General features: G+C 45.2%; 1 protein-coding gene across 1 annotated transcript; it reads left to right on the plus strand.

Moving 5' to 3' along the window:
* Positions 1–7,974: 7,974 nt before the first annotated feature.
* On the plus strand, positions 7,975–16,582 carry C17H3orf84 (chromosome 17 C3orf84 homolog). Its single transcript, XM_033132836.1, has 4 exons — positions 7,975–8,001; positions 9,897–10,010; positions 15,726–15,782; positions 16,169–16,582. The coding sequence occupies exons 1-4, from the start codon at positions 7,975–7,977 to the stop codon at positions 16,580–16,582; spliced, it is 612 nt and encodes a 203-aa protein (XP_032988727.1).
* Positions 16,583–17,166: the final 584 nt, after the last annotated feature.

Here is a 17,166-nt window from a genome sequence, read left to right on the forward strand (position 1 = left end):
GATTATATATTGCCATTGAGGGCATCAGAAAATGATGCCTACACATATGGTGGACATATTTGATCAAATACCAAATACTGTTCCAACATAGATCTGAATAAAATGAAACAGAAGTTCTGAACAAATATAGACATTTAGTATATATAATTGAACCTTGTTGAGAGAAATGGGTTACATTGAAATTTTCTAGAAAAACAGATGCACTTGGGTGTTTTTAGCCACCTGGTATGCAAGAAAGTTAAGTATAGATCACACGAGCAAGGGGCTAACGGCACTGCCACTTACACAGACCCTATTATGTGCCAGGACAGTGCTAGATACTTGCAAGATACAAGTTTAATGGTTTTGTAAGGCAGGTGTTTGTAATCCCCATTTAGAAGTTTGTGAGGACACAGATGGGCTAAATAATTAGCTCAAGTTCTCTCTAATAATTAGAGGTAAGTAAGTTCTCTACTAGGTCAGCCCAGAAACAAAGTTCATGCTGTTTCAAGCACCCCATGGTCTTGTTTCTCAACACTGGCTCTGTTTTAGTTACTTTCTAGAACCAACCCATTCTGTATTTCTCTCTTTGTAAGCAGCAGGGTAATGACTTGCAAGAGTATGGCTTTAGAGCAGGGGTGTCCAAACTGCGGCCCGCGGGCCAACTGCGGCCCATGATCCATTGTTAATTGGCCCGTAGCAAATTCCAAAAATATATTTAGTTTACTTAAATAAACCAGGTGAGGCAATACGTACTTCACCTCGAGTGAGTGGCCCGGCTGTTTGTGTATTTTACCACATATGGCCCCTGGTGAAAACCGTTGAAAAAAGTTTGGACACCCCTGCTTTAGAGGAACCAGATCAAGTTTCTGATACTGACTCTTGTAGTTATAAATTGTGTGAACTTGGGCAAATTAGTTAATTTCTGTGAAGCTCAGTTTCCTTATCAGTGAAATGAAGATAACACCTACCTTTAAGGATGGGCTAGAGAATTCAAGATCAGGGATATTCACTGCCTGGATATGGACACTGACACTTACTAGGTATTTCTTAGTTACTTCCTCTGACACTGTGGCTTCACCATTTTCAAACAAATCCATGGTCTCTGAGGGCCTTCCACATTCACCTACTCTCAGTTCAAAGCACTCTCATTTGTAACACACCAAGTCTCTCAAACTCACCCTAGGTTGCTACAGGGTTGGGACTAAATACAATGAATTATCTTGTTTCAACCTTATTGAACACAGTTTAGATAATGTCTTCTTTGTAGACTACCTTAAAAGGAATTCAGTGCAACAATTACTTTCCCAATAAATTAATAAAATAACTCATTGATACGAAAACCAAAGAAAACTCAATATTGTACAGATGGGTTCACAAGTGGATACTACCAAACACTTAGGGGGAAAATTATACCAATTCTCTACAATCTCTTCTAAAAGACAAAAACAGAGAGAATACTTCCTAACTCATTCTATGAAGCCAGCATTACCCTAATATCAAAACCAAAGAAAGCTCAGACCAATATCTCTTATGAACAAAGGTGCAAAGTTCTTAACAAAATATTAGCGAATTGAATCCAACAATGTATAGAAAGAATTATACAAAACTAACTGGGATTTATTTTAGGCATGCAAGTCTAGTTCAACATTTGAAAATCAATTAATGTAATCCATTACATCAACAGGCTAAAGAAGAAAAATCATATGATCATATCAATATATATCAAAAACCATTTGATAAAATCACCATCATCTATAATAGCAAGACCAGAAACAACTCAATGTCCATCAACTGGGAATAGCTGAACAAACTATGGTACATTCATTGCAATGGAGTTCTGTGGAGTTGTTAAAAGGAACAAGGAAGATCTCTTCTATATACACTGGGAGTGGTCTACAGGGTATACCGCTAATTAAGAAAGCAAAGTGAAGAATAGTGTGTGTGGTATGTAATATTTCATCCAAGAAAAGGCAGAGGAACATAAGTATAGACAAATACACACACATACAAATAGGCTTATATTTTTTTAAAGGAAGGAAAGAAGGGAGGGTGGGAGAGAAAGAGAGAAGATAAACTGAAAACCAATAAAAATGGTTACTACCTTTAGGGGGAGAGTGGGAATAGATAGGGAGAGGCTAAGGTTGGAAACTAGACTTCTCCAAATGGGGCAGTTTTCAAGGTTTCAACTTTAGAATTATGTAAATGTTTATATGTAATCACATAATTACAACACAAAATTAAATCAATATAGGAAAAACAGAGCAATCCCTACAAAGAAGCAAAATGAAACAAATGAGTAGGTGAGCCAGCCCCACAGAGAGGGTTAATTTCTTGTTCCTCTAAACATGGTGATTTGACTCCATATCCCTAGTGGAGTGTATCCTAGAGACAAAATAAGCAGCAAAGGAATCTGTGTATCTGTTTTTAATAATCATACTTAATAAAAAAGGTACTGTATAAATATAAATAATATCTCAGAATAAAGTAAATAGTTGTATTAATGTGATTAGAAATCAAAATTTCCAGTGTATGAAAAAAGAGATACAAACACAAAATCAACGAAGTTAAGCAAAAACCCTGTAATCCTAGGCTTGAAATAAATTGAAAATCATTATTAACTTGATGTATTTTTCTCTTTAAAAATATGTTTCATAGCTCTGTCCACTGAAAATGCCAGGAAATAATGACCAACCCTAGCACCCAGCTTTCAGTCTTGAAATACCATTCCTCATATGTAAATATGTAAAAATATTACATATTTTTAACAAAGGAGGTGAAATGAAGTAAATGTACGATTCCTGACTCTTGTTTACTTATTTCTTTGATAGCCTGAGTTTTTTTCCTTCCATCCACACTAGCAGAAATTCCTCCTTCTAGAGTCTAAATTTAGGATCTTATACAGTTTTATATACATCACTACAAGACCATTATTTAAGGCGATTACTACTACATCTAGGTGATAAAGCCTGTTGTCTTCTATTTGTTTATGCTGATGGGAGAGTAATTTACATAGCATGTGGCTTGGGGTTTAGAATACTAGTCCCAGGGTTCCAGACCTAACTTATTCTTAAGAGGTTTCTTAAATGTGGTTGAAGAAATTCCATGGTTCCACCCTTGACCATGTCTAAGGATGATTGGGGCTTGATGTGCTCAGCCTCAGGTTTATGAAGAGGCAGTCAGTCATTCTTCAGTAGGACACTAGTCATTCTAAGGTAAATTAAAACTGAAATGCACACGTTAAAAACTTTGCAGGGCAAGCTTCCGTCCCCCTTATCCTGCATCTCTCTTAAAGCATAAAAGGAAAGGTGTGAGTGCGTGCAAAGAATGCGACTACTTCCTTGGGAACGTCCTGGCGAGGTGGTAGGCAGAGGAGGAATACGTGGGCTGAAGAGAGCCCCCGCCAATCTGACCCCCTCTTCAACTAGGAGGCCCTCCAAGTGCCCCTCCGTTTCTCCACTCGGTCGCAGCAGCTCTCTCCCTCAGACTTTGTGGCCCCTCTGGCCTCGACCAGGCCCGCCTCAACCTCCTACAGCCGTTCTCTCCCGTCTTCTGTCTCTTCTTTTCCAGCAGGAGACAAGCTCTGGGCTCCTAGACTCAATCATTCCGATGGCCTTTCCAGAGGATTCCACGGGATTTTCCGTAATAATAAAGACAAATCCCGGTGAGTTTCCCTGGCTTCCTGTTCACCCTGACTTCCCCCGGCCAACGCTTTTCCTTGCCTCGGAACTAGGGACGGGAGGCGTGGCCCCGTGGAATCTGACAGAAACATCTCTCAGAGGATAAGCACAGAAGTCATGTCTCTGTGGAAAACCAGCGCGGCCTTCCGTCGCAGGGAAATAAACGGCGGCTAGGAACTGCAAGGCAAAGCTCAAGTGGAGAAGCCACGTGTGTCCCCGGAAACTCCTCACGGTCCCGGGGAATCTTGACCCTATCGGCAAGGCCCATTCAGATCCCCGACTCTCCTCTACCTCCCCCGAACCCCTCCTAGGTCCTCTACACAAACCCCACCTGCCCTCTGAGGGCTACACGCAGCGCACCAGACCTGAGGCAGCCCTGAGTTGGCTTCGAGGCTTCTTTGTCTCGTGAAGGCCGCCTAAGCATGCGCGGCCCCGCCCCTAGGGCCTGCTCTGACCAATGGGGATTAAGCCTCAAGCCTTGGGCCCGCCCCTGCTGCAGCACGTGACTAACGGCTTTAACAGATATAATGGTTTTAACTCTGGGATTATTGGCCAGGCCTGATGGCCTACTTTGCTCCACTCACCACTACACAGCACACTTAGCCCACAGACCTGTCCTGAGATGTAACCTCACACTTCCACATCCTGCTGCCCACGCACACCCAACCCGTCACCCCATCGCTAGATGCAGACCTGCTGAGGGGTCACCAGACGCATATCCTGTTATATGTGGAGTGAACTGTATGTTCATGAGTCAGGGCATGGCTGGGGCCTGGGTGGTCCTATGGAGAGCTGCGGGATGGGTAGCTGGGGCAAGAGATGCTGTGGTCAGAGACGGACACACAACTGGGGGCCTGGAAGGAAGAGAAAGGAGGAAAGAAAGCATTCAAGGTTCCTGGCCTGCTAAATGCTGCGGCAGCCTGATGGCAGGTTGGGCAGAGGTCGAGGGTGTCAGGCAGGAGGGGTCTATTGAACTCTGCCTCTGATAGCTATAGATGGATTTTAAAAGCATGAAACAGGATGAGATCACCAATGAAGGAGTATGGATGGAAAACAGAATTGTACTGAGGCCGAGGACACTCAACATCCAGAGGCCTAGAGGAGGAAAAAGCAGCAAAAGGAGCCAGAGCAGATGTGGTCAGAAACAGAGGAGGGACACCAGGAGAGTGAGGCACTATGGAAGCCACCTAGAGCATCTTTCAAGGAGGAGGAGGAGAACAGTTGTATCAAATGCTGCTGACATGGCAAGGAAAATGAGGAGGTAATTATTGGTGACTTTGACAGAGCAGTCTCAGTGGTGAAGTGGGGACAAAAACCAGACGGGTGTGTGGATTCAAAAGACATATCTGATAAAGAACTGCTATCCAAAATATAGAAAGAACTCTTAAAACTCAATAATGAGAAAACAACCCAATTAAAAAGTGTGCCAAAGACCTGAAGAGACACCTCACCAATGAAGATATATAGATGATAAATAAGCATATGAAAAGATGCTCAACATTATATGTCATTAGGGAAATGCAAATGAAAACAACAATGAGATAGCACTACATACCTATTAGAATGGCCAAAATCCAGAACACTGACAACACAAAATGCTGGTGAGGATGTGGAGCAACAGGAACTCTCATTCGTTGCTGGTGGAAATATTAAATTGTACAGCTGCTTTGGAAGATGGTTTGGCAGTTTCTGGCAAAACTAAACATACTTTTACCGTACCATCCAGCATTAGCATTCTTTGGCATTTACCCAAAGGAGTAAATACATTTGGTATTACCAAAGAAGTTGAAAACTTAATGTCCACACAAAACTTGTACATGCATATTTATTGCAACTTTATTTGTAATTGCCAAAACTTGGAAGCAACCAAGGTGTCATCTTCAGTAGGTGAATGGATAAATAAACTGTCATACATCCAGGCAATGAAATATTATTCAACACTAAAAATAAATGAACTATCAAGCAATAAAAAGACATAGAGAAAATGTAAGTGCATTTTACTAAGTGATAGAAGCCAATCTGAAAAAATTACAATACTGTAGAATTCCAACCATATGACATTCTGGAAAAGGCAAAATTGTGGAGATAGGGAAAAGATCGGTGATTGCCAAGGGCTGGGGGGAGGGAGTAATGGATAGGGAGCACAGAGGAATTTTAGGGCAGTGAAACTATTCTGTATGATACTATAATGGGGCATATATGTCACTGTACATTTGTCCAAACCCATAGAATGTACAACACCAAGTGTGAACCCTAAGGTAAACTATGGACTTTGGGTGATAATGACATGTCAATTCAGGTTCAGCAATAATAACAAATGTATAATTCTGGTGGAGAGGTGTTGATAATAGGAGAGGTTATGCATGTGTGGAGGCAGGAAGTATCTGAGAAATCTCTGTATCTTTGATTTTGCTGTGACCCTAAAACTGCTCTAACAAGCGTATTTAAAAAAATTTTTTTTAAAGGCAAGCAGAAAGATTTGGCATATCCATATAATGGAAAACTACACAATATAAAGGAATGAATGATTGGTGGGCACAATGCCATGAATAATTCTCAAAATAATTATGCTGAGTGAAAGCACCCAAACACAAAAGAACACAGGCTGAATAATTCCATTTATATGAAATTCTAGACAATGCAAATTAATCTATAGTGACAGAAAGCCAACCAGCACTTGCCTGAGGACTGAGTGCCACAGACAAGGATTAGCAATAAGCAGAAGGAAACTTGGGGATGACGGGTATATTTACCATCTTGATTGTAGTTGTTTCATAGATGTACACATAGATCAAAATGCACCAAATTGTACCCTTTTAATATGTGCAGCTTATTGGGTGAATTTTACCTTAAAAAGCTTTGAAAAATAAAAACATTACAGGGTTGAGGCTTCACTCTCCCTTCCCTGATACCATTTTCCAGGTGACTTCTATCCTGAATTTGATGCTTCTCATTTCTACGCCTGCTTTATGCTTTTAGTTCATATGTTCTAGTCATAAACAATATAAGAGCATTGTTTTGCATGTTTGTATCATTTTAGAAATGGTATACTTTGTGTATCTTCCTACAACTTGACTTTTTGACTCACCGTTTTTAAGATTTATCTCTGTGGATTCAAGTATCTATAGTCCATTAATAGTACCTCCAGCATTTCAGTGTGTGACTATAGGTCAATTTCCTCGTTGTCCTGTTGGTAAACATTCAGGCTTCTTATTGTTTTTCTCCTGTACAGATGCTGTAATGAAACTTCTTGTACCTGTGAATACATATAAGAAGGGATCTCCAGGGTATTTATACTAGGGTGGGCTTGCTGGCTAGTAGGTCTTGTGCCAATGACACCAGCAGGGTTTGAGTGTTTCCAGTTGTTGAACTTTCCACTGGCACATTTTTAGAGGCTGATTGCCAGCTTCTTTTGCTTAGCAAAGGGGGTGAACTGTTCTCGTTCCTGTGTTATGAGAGAGAGAGACAGAGACAGAGACAAACAGACTATTATTTGCCCAGAGATAGCTTGGAATGAAACCACGATGTGAAATATTTTCATGTTCCTTCTTTTGTGCCTCTATTATGCTCTCCTTCACTCAGGCCCTTGTAACATTCACCTGGCACAATCATGTTCCCAGTCACCACAAACTCCTGACAAATTGACAGAGACTTACTCCGAAGCAGCAATTTTAATCTAAGAGCCACCAACACCTTTAACATTTCTTCTGACTCCATGGAATGCTTTCTAAATTGATAACCCTGGCATTTGGGTTGCACAGTTTTAAAAATCCAGGATTCGCCTCTAAATGCTCTTTAATATTTCATTGACTAAGTTCATCAGACTGCACTGGAGCCTTATGTGTTTCTATATAAGGACTCTCTCAGGCTGTTAATGATGAGGATGAGGGGAAAATTTCTCTCATAAAGAAGTAAATACAGGGGCAGCCAGATGGCTCAGTTGGTTAGAGAGCGAGCTCTGCACAACAGGGTTGCCGGTTCAATTCCCTCATGGGCCAGTGAGCTGCACCCTCCACAACTAGATTGAAGGACAACAACTTGGAGCTGATGGGCCCTGGAGAAACACACTGTCCCCCAATATTCCCCAATAAAATGTATTCTTTTTTAAAAAAAAGTAAAAACAGAGCAGGAAGCACAAAGGGGTAGCAGGCTAGGCGCTGCCTCAACAATCAGCAGCATTATGCAGTCACAACCTCCCTTTGTCACTAAGCAACAAGAAGTTGACTTCCTGAGATTCTCTTCCTGAGATTCTTTCCTTAGACAGCCTCAGAAAGACAAGAGGAAAATTTGTCTTTTCTGCTCCTTTCCCGAAAAGATGCAAAGTGCTTTAGTGGGCTCCTGGGTAAGAGTGCACTTTTTAGTTAATCCTGGCCCTGGGGTAGTACCTAAAATTTGAATGAATCATGAGAGTAAAGTGAGAAGGTTTTCATTCAGCATTCAGGCTAGTGGAGGGCCCCAAACTGCCCACTTGCCCTCTGCCATCCTGAGGTCACCCTGGAGCTTACTTAGTCTTCCTGACACCATACCACCTTCCATGTGTCCTGGTCTTGTGCTAACCAGCTGAACTTTCTAGTCCTCTAGCCATCCGTTCCCAGTCCTATGCTTGATTCCCCCAAACTTCTGGAGTTTGACTGCTCGCTAGACTGGGAACATCTTGAGGGCAAAGACTGTTTTCCTTCATCTGTATATCCCATGCCCAGCCCCATGCCAGAAATACAGTAAAAGCCCAATAAATACCATTGAACTAAACAGAATATAGAGCAAGGGAATTTCAATAGATAATAGAAGGACGGAAAGTAAAGTGGGATGAACCAAGTCTTCAGCGGGATGAAAAAAATAACGAGCTTCCCAGTCATGCTTAGGACCCCACTGTGATGGCCAGAGGCGGGCTTGGGACAGGTTCTTTCTGTTCAGGTACGTGATCATGGAGGATCAGACACACCATCCTCTCCAAGGAGCGCTCCGGACACAGAGGATGGGCCATGGCCGGATACCCACAGGGTGTCTGCCTAATGACATCAGCACAGTGCAGCCCCTCCTTAGACCCCTAATAGATGCTCACTTCTGTCTGCTGCCAGTCCCAATCTCTGAAATTCTCTCCAGATGGTATCCACTGTTGGTGAAACTTCTTTTGGAAAGTTCATCCTTTAGGTGCTCCAGTTTCAGAATAGCTGCAAACAGGTGTTCACGACTTTGCAATGGATGGATCCATTCAGTCCTTGCTCTTCGGGGACCTTTGACCTATTTGTTAACTTTGGGAGGAAAACAATGAAGGCAACTTCCTCTCGGATCCCCCAGGGGAGGGCCATGCCACTAGACAGTGGCCCTGTCTGCAAAACTCTGCTCAGAGCTCTGCATCACCCCAACTCCCCAACTCAGAACTTGTCTGGCCCCTCCCCTGCTGAAAAGTCTTCCCTTGCTCTTCGAAGACAATCCGTATTCCTAACCTTGTCCCTCCCTTGTCCCTCACTTCGCTTCTCTCCAGCTCATAATCCTTTAGTCATAAGGCCTTTTGTTGTTGTGGTTCTTCCAACATCTCTCTTTCTGGCCTCTGAGCTTTACAATTCCCACTACATAGAATGCTCTTCTGCTGCTCCTCACATGGCTGACTCCTTTTTATGCTCAGATCCCACCCCCATTGTCACGAGGATCTGTCCCTGTCCCTTGTCACTCTTGAGCTAGTCATCAGGCTATTTTTTCCCTGACCTTATTCACTGTGTCTGACTCCCCCTCAGAAGGAAGATTCATAGGGGCCAGGATCCTTCTGTCTTTTCACTGCTATCTCCCCAGCCCATATTAGGACCTTATTAAAGAAACAAAGAGAGAGATAGACAGAGAGACAGAGAGACAGAGAGAGAGAGAGAGGAAAAAAGGAAGGAAGGAAGGAAGGAAGGAAGGAAGGAAGGAAGGAAGGAAGGAAGGAAGGAAGGAAGGAAGAAGAAGAAGAAGAAGAAGAAAGAAAGAAAGAAAGAAGGAAAGAAAGAAAGAAAAGAAAAGAGGAACTCCTTCACACACACATGACCCTCCCAGATGGGCCAGCACAGCTGAAGCCGACTATTCTAATGATTGATGGGAGACACCTCTTCATAGGCTCCTCTCCAGGGATGTCCCTCCTCCTCAGATTCTTTCTAGTCTGTCAGGAACTCCCACGAGAGGCTTCCAGCCTGGGAGCCCTGGAGTCTGGGACTGTGGGTTGGGGTTCGGGTAGGATTTACCCTCACACCTGACTTATTATAGCACAACAATGGCTTCTATGGGCACTACAGAGGCCAATTCAAGAGTGAAAGTGCTCGAGAATACCGCCTTGCAGCCAAGCCTGAGCCTCCGGCAGTGTTCCAGCAACGATGTCAGGTACGAGGCAGTCTTGTGGGTAGCTGCGGTGGCTTGGCCAATTGCTGCTTCTCTCAGGCCCCAAGAGTATCATCCTCAGCCCTACCATAGTTAGACAGGAACCTGGGGCCAGCCTATCCCCGGGACATGCATGAGGCATGGCCCGTCTTCCCTGAAATGTCAGGTCTTCCCCCTATAGACAGGGCGGAGAGGAGCCAATACCAGGATGGACTGGAAATACCAGTCTTGCTCAGTGCTCCTAGGTGGAGGAAGGGTCAGGGCCCCGGTGGGGTGGGCAACCATGGAGAGAGAGCCTCCAGAACCCAGGAAGTAAGCCTTGAGTTTTGCTGACAACAGCCCTTGGGATCAGACTCCTTGATGCCATGGAAGCCCATGGTCTAGCCTACAATTAGCCTCATAGCCCAAGGACTCAGGAGTGAGTGAGTGGGAGGCCTCCTCTGATCAAGGAAGCAGCATAGAAAGAGGCTGGGTACCCACCCGCATGCCTAGCCAAGGAGAACTGGAAAGCGGTGATGGCAGAAATGGCCTAGAGTGGCTGGAAAAGGCTTCCCATAATAGAAGAGGGATGCAGGGCCCCATGCCTAGAGACGGGGAGGGAGCACTGGGCATCAGTTGGGCTCCCAAAGGAAAGAGCCCACTCAAAGGAGAACAACTCAGGAGGAGTAAGTGAGGGGCCTCAGGGGAAGGCAGTCTCACAGATTGCCCACAACCAAGGGGTCAGTATAGCTGGGCCCGAAGGGACAAGTGGAAGGCATGGCTCCTAGAACCCAGAAGGACAGAGTGGTATGGAGAGGGCCACCCTGACAGCAGTGGCGATCTTGGGTAGAGAGACACAGCCAGGTGGGGGCTGGCCTGGGAGGGAGCCAGGAGAAGAAACACCTCTTACCTCCTTCCCCCCGTCCTCCCAGGGCTTCCTAAGGGTCAGAGGGAAGGCAGCCTGGTGAGAAGTGCACTCAGATCAGCCTCCTGGGCAAGAACAGGGTGGAGGAGAACTGGGAGGGTCCTGGAGGGGTGCCTGGAAAATGCCCACTGCACCTTCTTGCTTCCCAGCCTTTAGCCAGATCCTACTTGATCGGCCATGTGGATTCTCAGGAATCACTTTCCCAGGCCAAGAGAAGGGTCCTGGAGGCTGCCTGCTGTGAAGCCTAAGCTGCCTTAGCATCCCCAATGAAAGAGCTGCCTGGCACTGCCTACTGAGGCAGGCCCACAGGCAGCCCCAACTGCTCGTCTGGGGCCACCTCCCTTGTGAGAGTGACGGGCCCCAAGTAGTACAGGGACTCCCTGCTGGGTGTTTGTAGTAGTCCTCAGTGGCAGCTGTTACCCCAAGACAACATCCTCTCAACCTGTCCCCCAGGGACAGAGTAGGGGGACATGTTTTGGTGGAAGACTTGATATATAAAGCATTTACTAGCATTATCAGCAGCCAAAAACATCATGAGCTGTGTGTTTGGGGCTCAGGTTGTATAAATGCCAGTCTCGTAGCTCTTTCTAGGTCTAAAGCTGTTTTAGTTAGTGGGACTGTTAAGGGAAGGTGCATATTTGCTGAGTGATACCAGGTTTCAGCTGGCTGATTGCAGCTATTGTTGAAAACCTTTCCAAGAGGTGGCATCCACTTTAGTTTGGGGCAGGTAGAAATTTTGCCCATGTCATTCAGATACAAGGAAATTCTTTTACTTCTACACTAGATAAATTTATTTCTATCCTTCACCTGCCTGCTTCTTGGGAAATATATCCTGGTCCTGTTTGTTCTTAAGGTCACACAAGAGTCCTGGGGCTCATGGTTGGGGCAGGTCCTTCGCTGGTGGTGCCACGGTTGCTGCGTTCCTGCCCCCTGTCCCCACCATGCCTCAGACTGCCACAGATATTCATCTCTCAGCACCCTGACTGCAGACTGCCCAGCCTCTGCATGCAAACACTACCCCCTCCCAGGAAACTTACCCATCCTCAAAGTCTTCTCCAGCTGGAACCCAAGCCCAAGCCCCACCTGTTAAGAGACCTGGGGTTTTAGCACCTCAGTGGAAAAGAACCCTGGATGCTAGAAGCGAAGATGTAGGTAAAATTCTCCTCAGGGGCCAGAATTCTCAGAGCTGCCTGGGTGGAGAGGAAATGACTGCATGTTTTACCAGGCTCCCACAGCTGTGAGAACAAAACTCCAGTCGGTGGGCATCGATAGAATATCCTACCGTGGTAAGAATAGTGGGTTTCCAGAGTCAGAGCTGCCTCCCACACGAAGGTGAACACATTGCAGGGGTGTGTACAATTCTACAGCTGAGGATAGTGATGGGGGAGAACTTGGGGTCAATTGGAACTTGCCCCAGACCCCCAGATGTTTTTATTAGCTTCAGGTATACAGAACGACATATCATGTTTCCCCGAAAATAAGACCTAGCTGGGCCATCAGCTCTAATGCATCTTTTAGAGTAAAATATAATATTATATAAGACCCAGTATTATATTATATTATACCCAGTCTTATATTAAAATAATACCGGGTCTTATATTAATTTTTGCTCCAAAAGATGCATTAGAGCTGATGGTCCGGCTAGGTCTTATTTCCAGGGAAACATGGTAGTAATTAGACATTTATACCCCTCACAAAGTGATAACCCCACCAAGTCTACTACCTGTCTGATACCGTACATAGCTATTATAGTACAATTGACTACATTCCCTATAGTGTACTTTACATTCCATGACTATATATTTTTAAGTTATACTTGACATTCAATATTATTTTATATTAGTTTCAGGTGTACAGCGTAGTGGTTAGGTATTTATATAATTTGTGATGTGATCCCCCCCAATAAATCTAGTACCCATCTGACACTATACATAGTTTTTACAATAGTATTGACTCTAGTTCACATCCCCTCCCAGATTTTTTTAATTGAAATTTTTATTGAGATTCATAAGCAATTGTAAGAAATAATAGATTCCTTCTACACTTGGCCCAGTTTCTCCCAATGACAACATCGTGCAAAGCTATAGTATAATGTGACATCCAGGACACTGATGTTGACACAATCCACCTGTCAGTCAGATTGCCCCAGTTTTCCGTGTGCTTATTTGTATGTGTGTATAGTAAGATTTATCAATTCTTATCACCTCTGTAGGTTTGTGTATCCACCAACACAGTCAAGGTCCTTGCCAATGTCACAAGGATCCCTGGTGCCACCCTTTTATGGCTACATCCACCACCCTTCCACTCCTTCATCCTTCCGCTGTCCTTCACCCCTGTCAACCACCAATCCCTCCTCCATTTCTAAAATGTTGTCACTTCAAAAATATTATATAAATGGAATGATACAGCATGCAATCTTTGGGCATTGGCTTTTCTTGCTCAGCATCATTTCCTAGAGACTAATCCAGGTTGTTGTATCAACGGTTCATTCCCTTTTGTTACTGACTAGTATTCATTGGATGGTATGTATACACCAGTTTGTTTAACCTATTCACCTATTAAAAGACATCTGGGCTGATTCCAGTTTTTGGCTCTTACAAATTAAGCTGCTATGACTATCTGTGTACAGGTTTTTGGGTGAACATAAGTTTTTGTTTCTTTGGGATAAATACCCAGGAGTGCAACTGCTGAGTCATATAGTAATTGGATGTTTAGTTTTTAAAAGAAACTGCCAAATGGTTTTCCAGAGTAACTATGCCATTTCACTTTCCCACCAGCAGTGTATGAGGAATCCAGTTTCTCTGCATCCTCACCAGCATTTGGTGTTGTCTCTTTTTTCCACTTTAGCTATTCTGATTGATGTGTCGTGATATCTCATTGTGCTTTTAATTTGCATTTTCCTGATATGTAATGAAGGTGAACATCTTTTCATGTGTTATTTGCCATTTTTTATATCCCCTTTGGTGAAATGTTTTTATGTTGTTTGCCCATTTTCTAATTGGACTGTTTATTTTATTGTTGTGAGAGTTCTGCATTTCTAGTTGGTAGTCCTTTATTGGGTATGTGGCTTGCAAATATTTTCTCCCAGTCTGTAGCTTCTCCTTTCATCCTCTTCACGTGGACTTTCACAGAACAAAAGTTGTTTTATTTTGTTTTTTAATTTTGATGAAGTCCAATTTATCAATTTTTAAAATGGCTCTTTCTTTTGGTGTCAAGTCTAAGAGCTCTTTGTCTAGCTCTAGATTCTGAAGATTTTCTCCTGTTTTTTCTTTTTTCTAAAAGGGCCTTGGGTTTTTAATCCCAGTGATGTCAGCTTGCTTTATGAGGAATGAAAGGTTAGGCCAGCTGGCTACCCACCTTCATGGAGCTTTCATTCTATTTGGAAACTGTCAGTGGCTGTCTAAGGCAGGAGGGCCTAATAGGGGAGTTTGTTAAAGACACATACCACCCTGAAGATTCTGGCTCAGCAATCTAGGATGAACCTAGTACCTGCCTTTTACTTAGGAACCTGCTGTCAGCCATTGCTCATACCCCAACCCAGCCAAGACTGAACTCACCAGATCAGGTACTATATTGGGCCAGGCACTGTTCTTCAGGATGGAGTTACAGATGTGAGCAAGACGATAACATCGGACAATAAGCAACATCATAATATATAGTATGTCAGAAGGTGAAAAATGCAGAGTTGGGGTGATGGGACTGCTGGTGTAGCACTCAAGGAAGGCCTCCCAAGAGGTACGTGAGAAGGGGTTATATGGCCAGCTCGGCAGAAGGAACAGGGGGTTTGAAGGTCAGAGGTGGAAGTAGCTGGTATGTTTGAGGAGCAGCGAGGATGCCGGTGTGTCTGGAGGTGATGGAGAGATCAAATATTGAGTGGGTCTCACGGGCTACTATGATGACTTTGGCTTTCACAAACATGAGGAACTGTCGTGGATCTTTGGCAAACAAGAGATGTGATCTGACTTGTGTATTAAAAGAATTACTCTGCCTGCTCAGAGGACAATAGACTGGAGGGGCAAGGTTAAAAGCAGGGACACCAGGTGGGGATGCTCTTTTTTTCAGACAATTATTCAGACAAAAGAGGAAGGTGGCTTGGACCAGGGAACGCAGTGGCCATGCTGAGGAGTGGGCCAATCCTAGATACATATTGAAGGAAGTAGCAACAGGATTTCCTGGCACATTAGATATAGGGTATGAAAGAAAAGAATCATGGGGACCTGAGGTGTTTGGCTAGATTTAGCTGCCATGACCTGAGCTGGAGGAGGCTGTAGGTGGGGTGGGTTTGGGGAATGATCCAGAGCTCAGTCATGTGTTTGAGATGCTCGTTAGATATTTGTAGTTGGCTACTGAGTCCAGCATTCAGGAGAGCTTGAGCTATGGAGAAATTTCAGGTTTTTTGGTGGTATTCAGGATCAAGTGTTTGGGTTGCTGATGAGGGGTAGTAAGTGTGCACAGAGAAAACTGAAGCCTAGTCCTGAGCAATATAGAGTTAAGGGCCCAATGTAAAATTTGAACCACTGCCCCCTGATGTCAGGATATCCTGGATAATAGCTCAGCCTCTTCCTCAATCAGAGGCTCCAGAGGCTTCTGTTTTGGGGACCAGTGCCAGGATGAAATATCCCAGATGTGAGGTGTTGCTTTAATTTGTACCTGTCCTTTCAGGGTGTTAGCAGTTTAGCGTTTTAAGGGTGGTGCGTCCTGGCATCTTCCCCCCATTATGGGCTCTGAAGCAATATCTTGGGGGGCAGGTAAGCATCATTTTCCCCCACTACCTTCTTTTTCCCCCACTACCTTCTTTTTCCCTCTCTTTCAAGGAGCCAGTGCAGCAACACTTCTTCTCCAAGCATGACAACCGTACTTCCTTCGACAAAGTGAGTGCTGGGCAAAGGAAGGAGAGTGGGTGGCTCCAGCCTAGGTTGGTGTGGAGGTAGGATGGAGGGGGTAAGACACTACGGGCAGGGAGGGCTCCTTATACAGACAACCTCTCTCCCATGGGAAACAGCCCATGCCACGAAAGAAGGTGCCTCTGCTTTGGTTTCCTCCACCTGCTTGCCTGACAATATGCAAATATCCTAGGGGCCACTGACTATCTGGGGGCTTCACCCTGCAATGAAATGCATGGCTGGCCACAAAGACTGGGGTACAGGCCAGGGAGTCCAGGCACAGGCCAGGCATCACCAAGAGGCTGGGTTTAGGAGGTGCCCAAGGCAATGTCTGGTGCCTGGGCTGTGGGCCAAGGGCCCGTACCATTGAGGAGGGCCCCTACTGCCTACTGCAGGGAGTCGGAAGGCGGAAAGACCTGGAACGCCTGCGGCAGCAACACACCTTCCTGCGCTGGGCACCCTGTGAGCTGGAGTTCCACCAGAAGCGGCCCCTTGAATCCTCCTACCAAGCCAATTTCCGGTCAGGCCCAGGACTCAGTGATCTCCCACAGCGCCTTGTCCACTTTGTGCAGATCCAGCTTCCCCATGAAAGCACTACCTACCAGCAGAACTTCTGCCAGCCATCCCGAGGTGGCCATCGTGGCAACAATGTGGGACCCCAGGCCCCTGTCACTGACACACTGCCTAACCTTCCAGGGATCCCAAGGCCCAAGCTGCTGCAGCATTACCTTCATGCCGGGGTCTCTGAGTGTCTTGACTGGTCCAAAACATTAAACGAGAATGGCTGATACAGCAGCCTGTCTGTGCTTGCAGCCCAAGAGAGCTCAGAGGCTGTAAGAGCAGTAAGGCCCTACCAGGCCCTATGCCTGGCTCCTACGGTGCTTGTGCCCATGGTGCCTGGGTGCTGGGCAGGGGAGGTGCAGTCCTGGGAGCCCTGCCACTGAGTGAGAAGGGGTAAAGTCTACAGGAGGCTAAGGGTCCAGAAGGGTTACCATGGCCACAATAGATGGGTTCCGGGTCCCCAAATCCATTGTTGCAGCAAACCCAGCTGTGAGCTGCTTGCAGTCAGTGTGGCTGCAGGGAAAGCAGAGTTAATAGTCCCTACTAGGGGGCAGCAAAGGCGAGGGGAGGAGGCCAGGGCTGGCAGCTTTGCTTTCTCTGGGAGGCTACCACTAGGGATCTGGTGGGTGGCCACACAGTACTGACACAGCTGGGACAGAGGGAGACTGCCCTGGCCACAGCCCCCTTGACCACCCCTCCCTATGGAGGTGAGCAGAGGCTTTGAGGAAATGCTGCATGACAAAGACTGGGAGGACATCCTGACCCAATGGTGTTTTGTTGTAGTTTTCTCAGCTCTTCTCTGGCCATCCTG

Source organism: Rhinolophus ferrumequinum, chromosome 17 (genome assembly GCF_004115265.2).
Source record: "Rhinolophus ferrumequinum isolate MPI-CBG mRhiFer1 chromosome 17, mRhiFer1_v1.p, whole genome shotgun sequence".
Taxonomy (NCBI): domain Eukaryota; kingdom Metazoa; phylum Chordata; class Mammalia; order Chiroptera; family Rhinolophidae; genus Rhinolophus; species Rhinolophus ferrumequinum.

Excerpts from the sequence above, each read along its gene's own strand:
- C17H3orf84 (XM_033132836.1), top strand. The coding sequence starts at position 7,975 with ATGCAAAGTGCTTTAGTGGGCTCCTGG. Across the intron at positions 10,011-15,725 it reads TGTTCCAGCAACGATGTCAG|GAGCCAGTGCAGCAACACTT; the intron begins GTACGAGGCAGT and ends CTCTCTTTCAAG. Across the intron at positions 15,783-16,168 it reads ACCGTACTTCCTTCGACAAA|GGCCCCTACTGCCTACTGCA; the intron begins GTGAGTGCTGGG and ends ACCATTGAGGAG.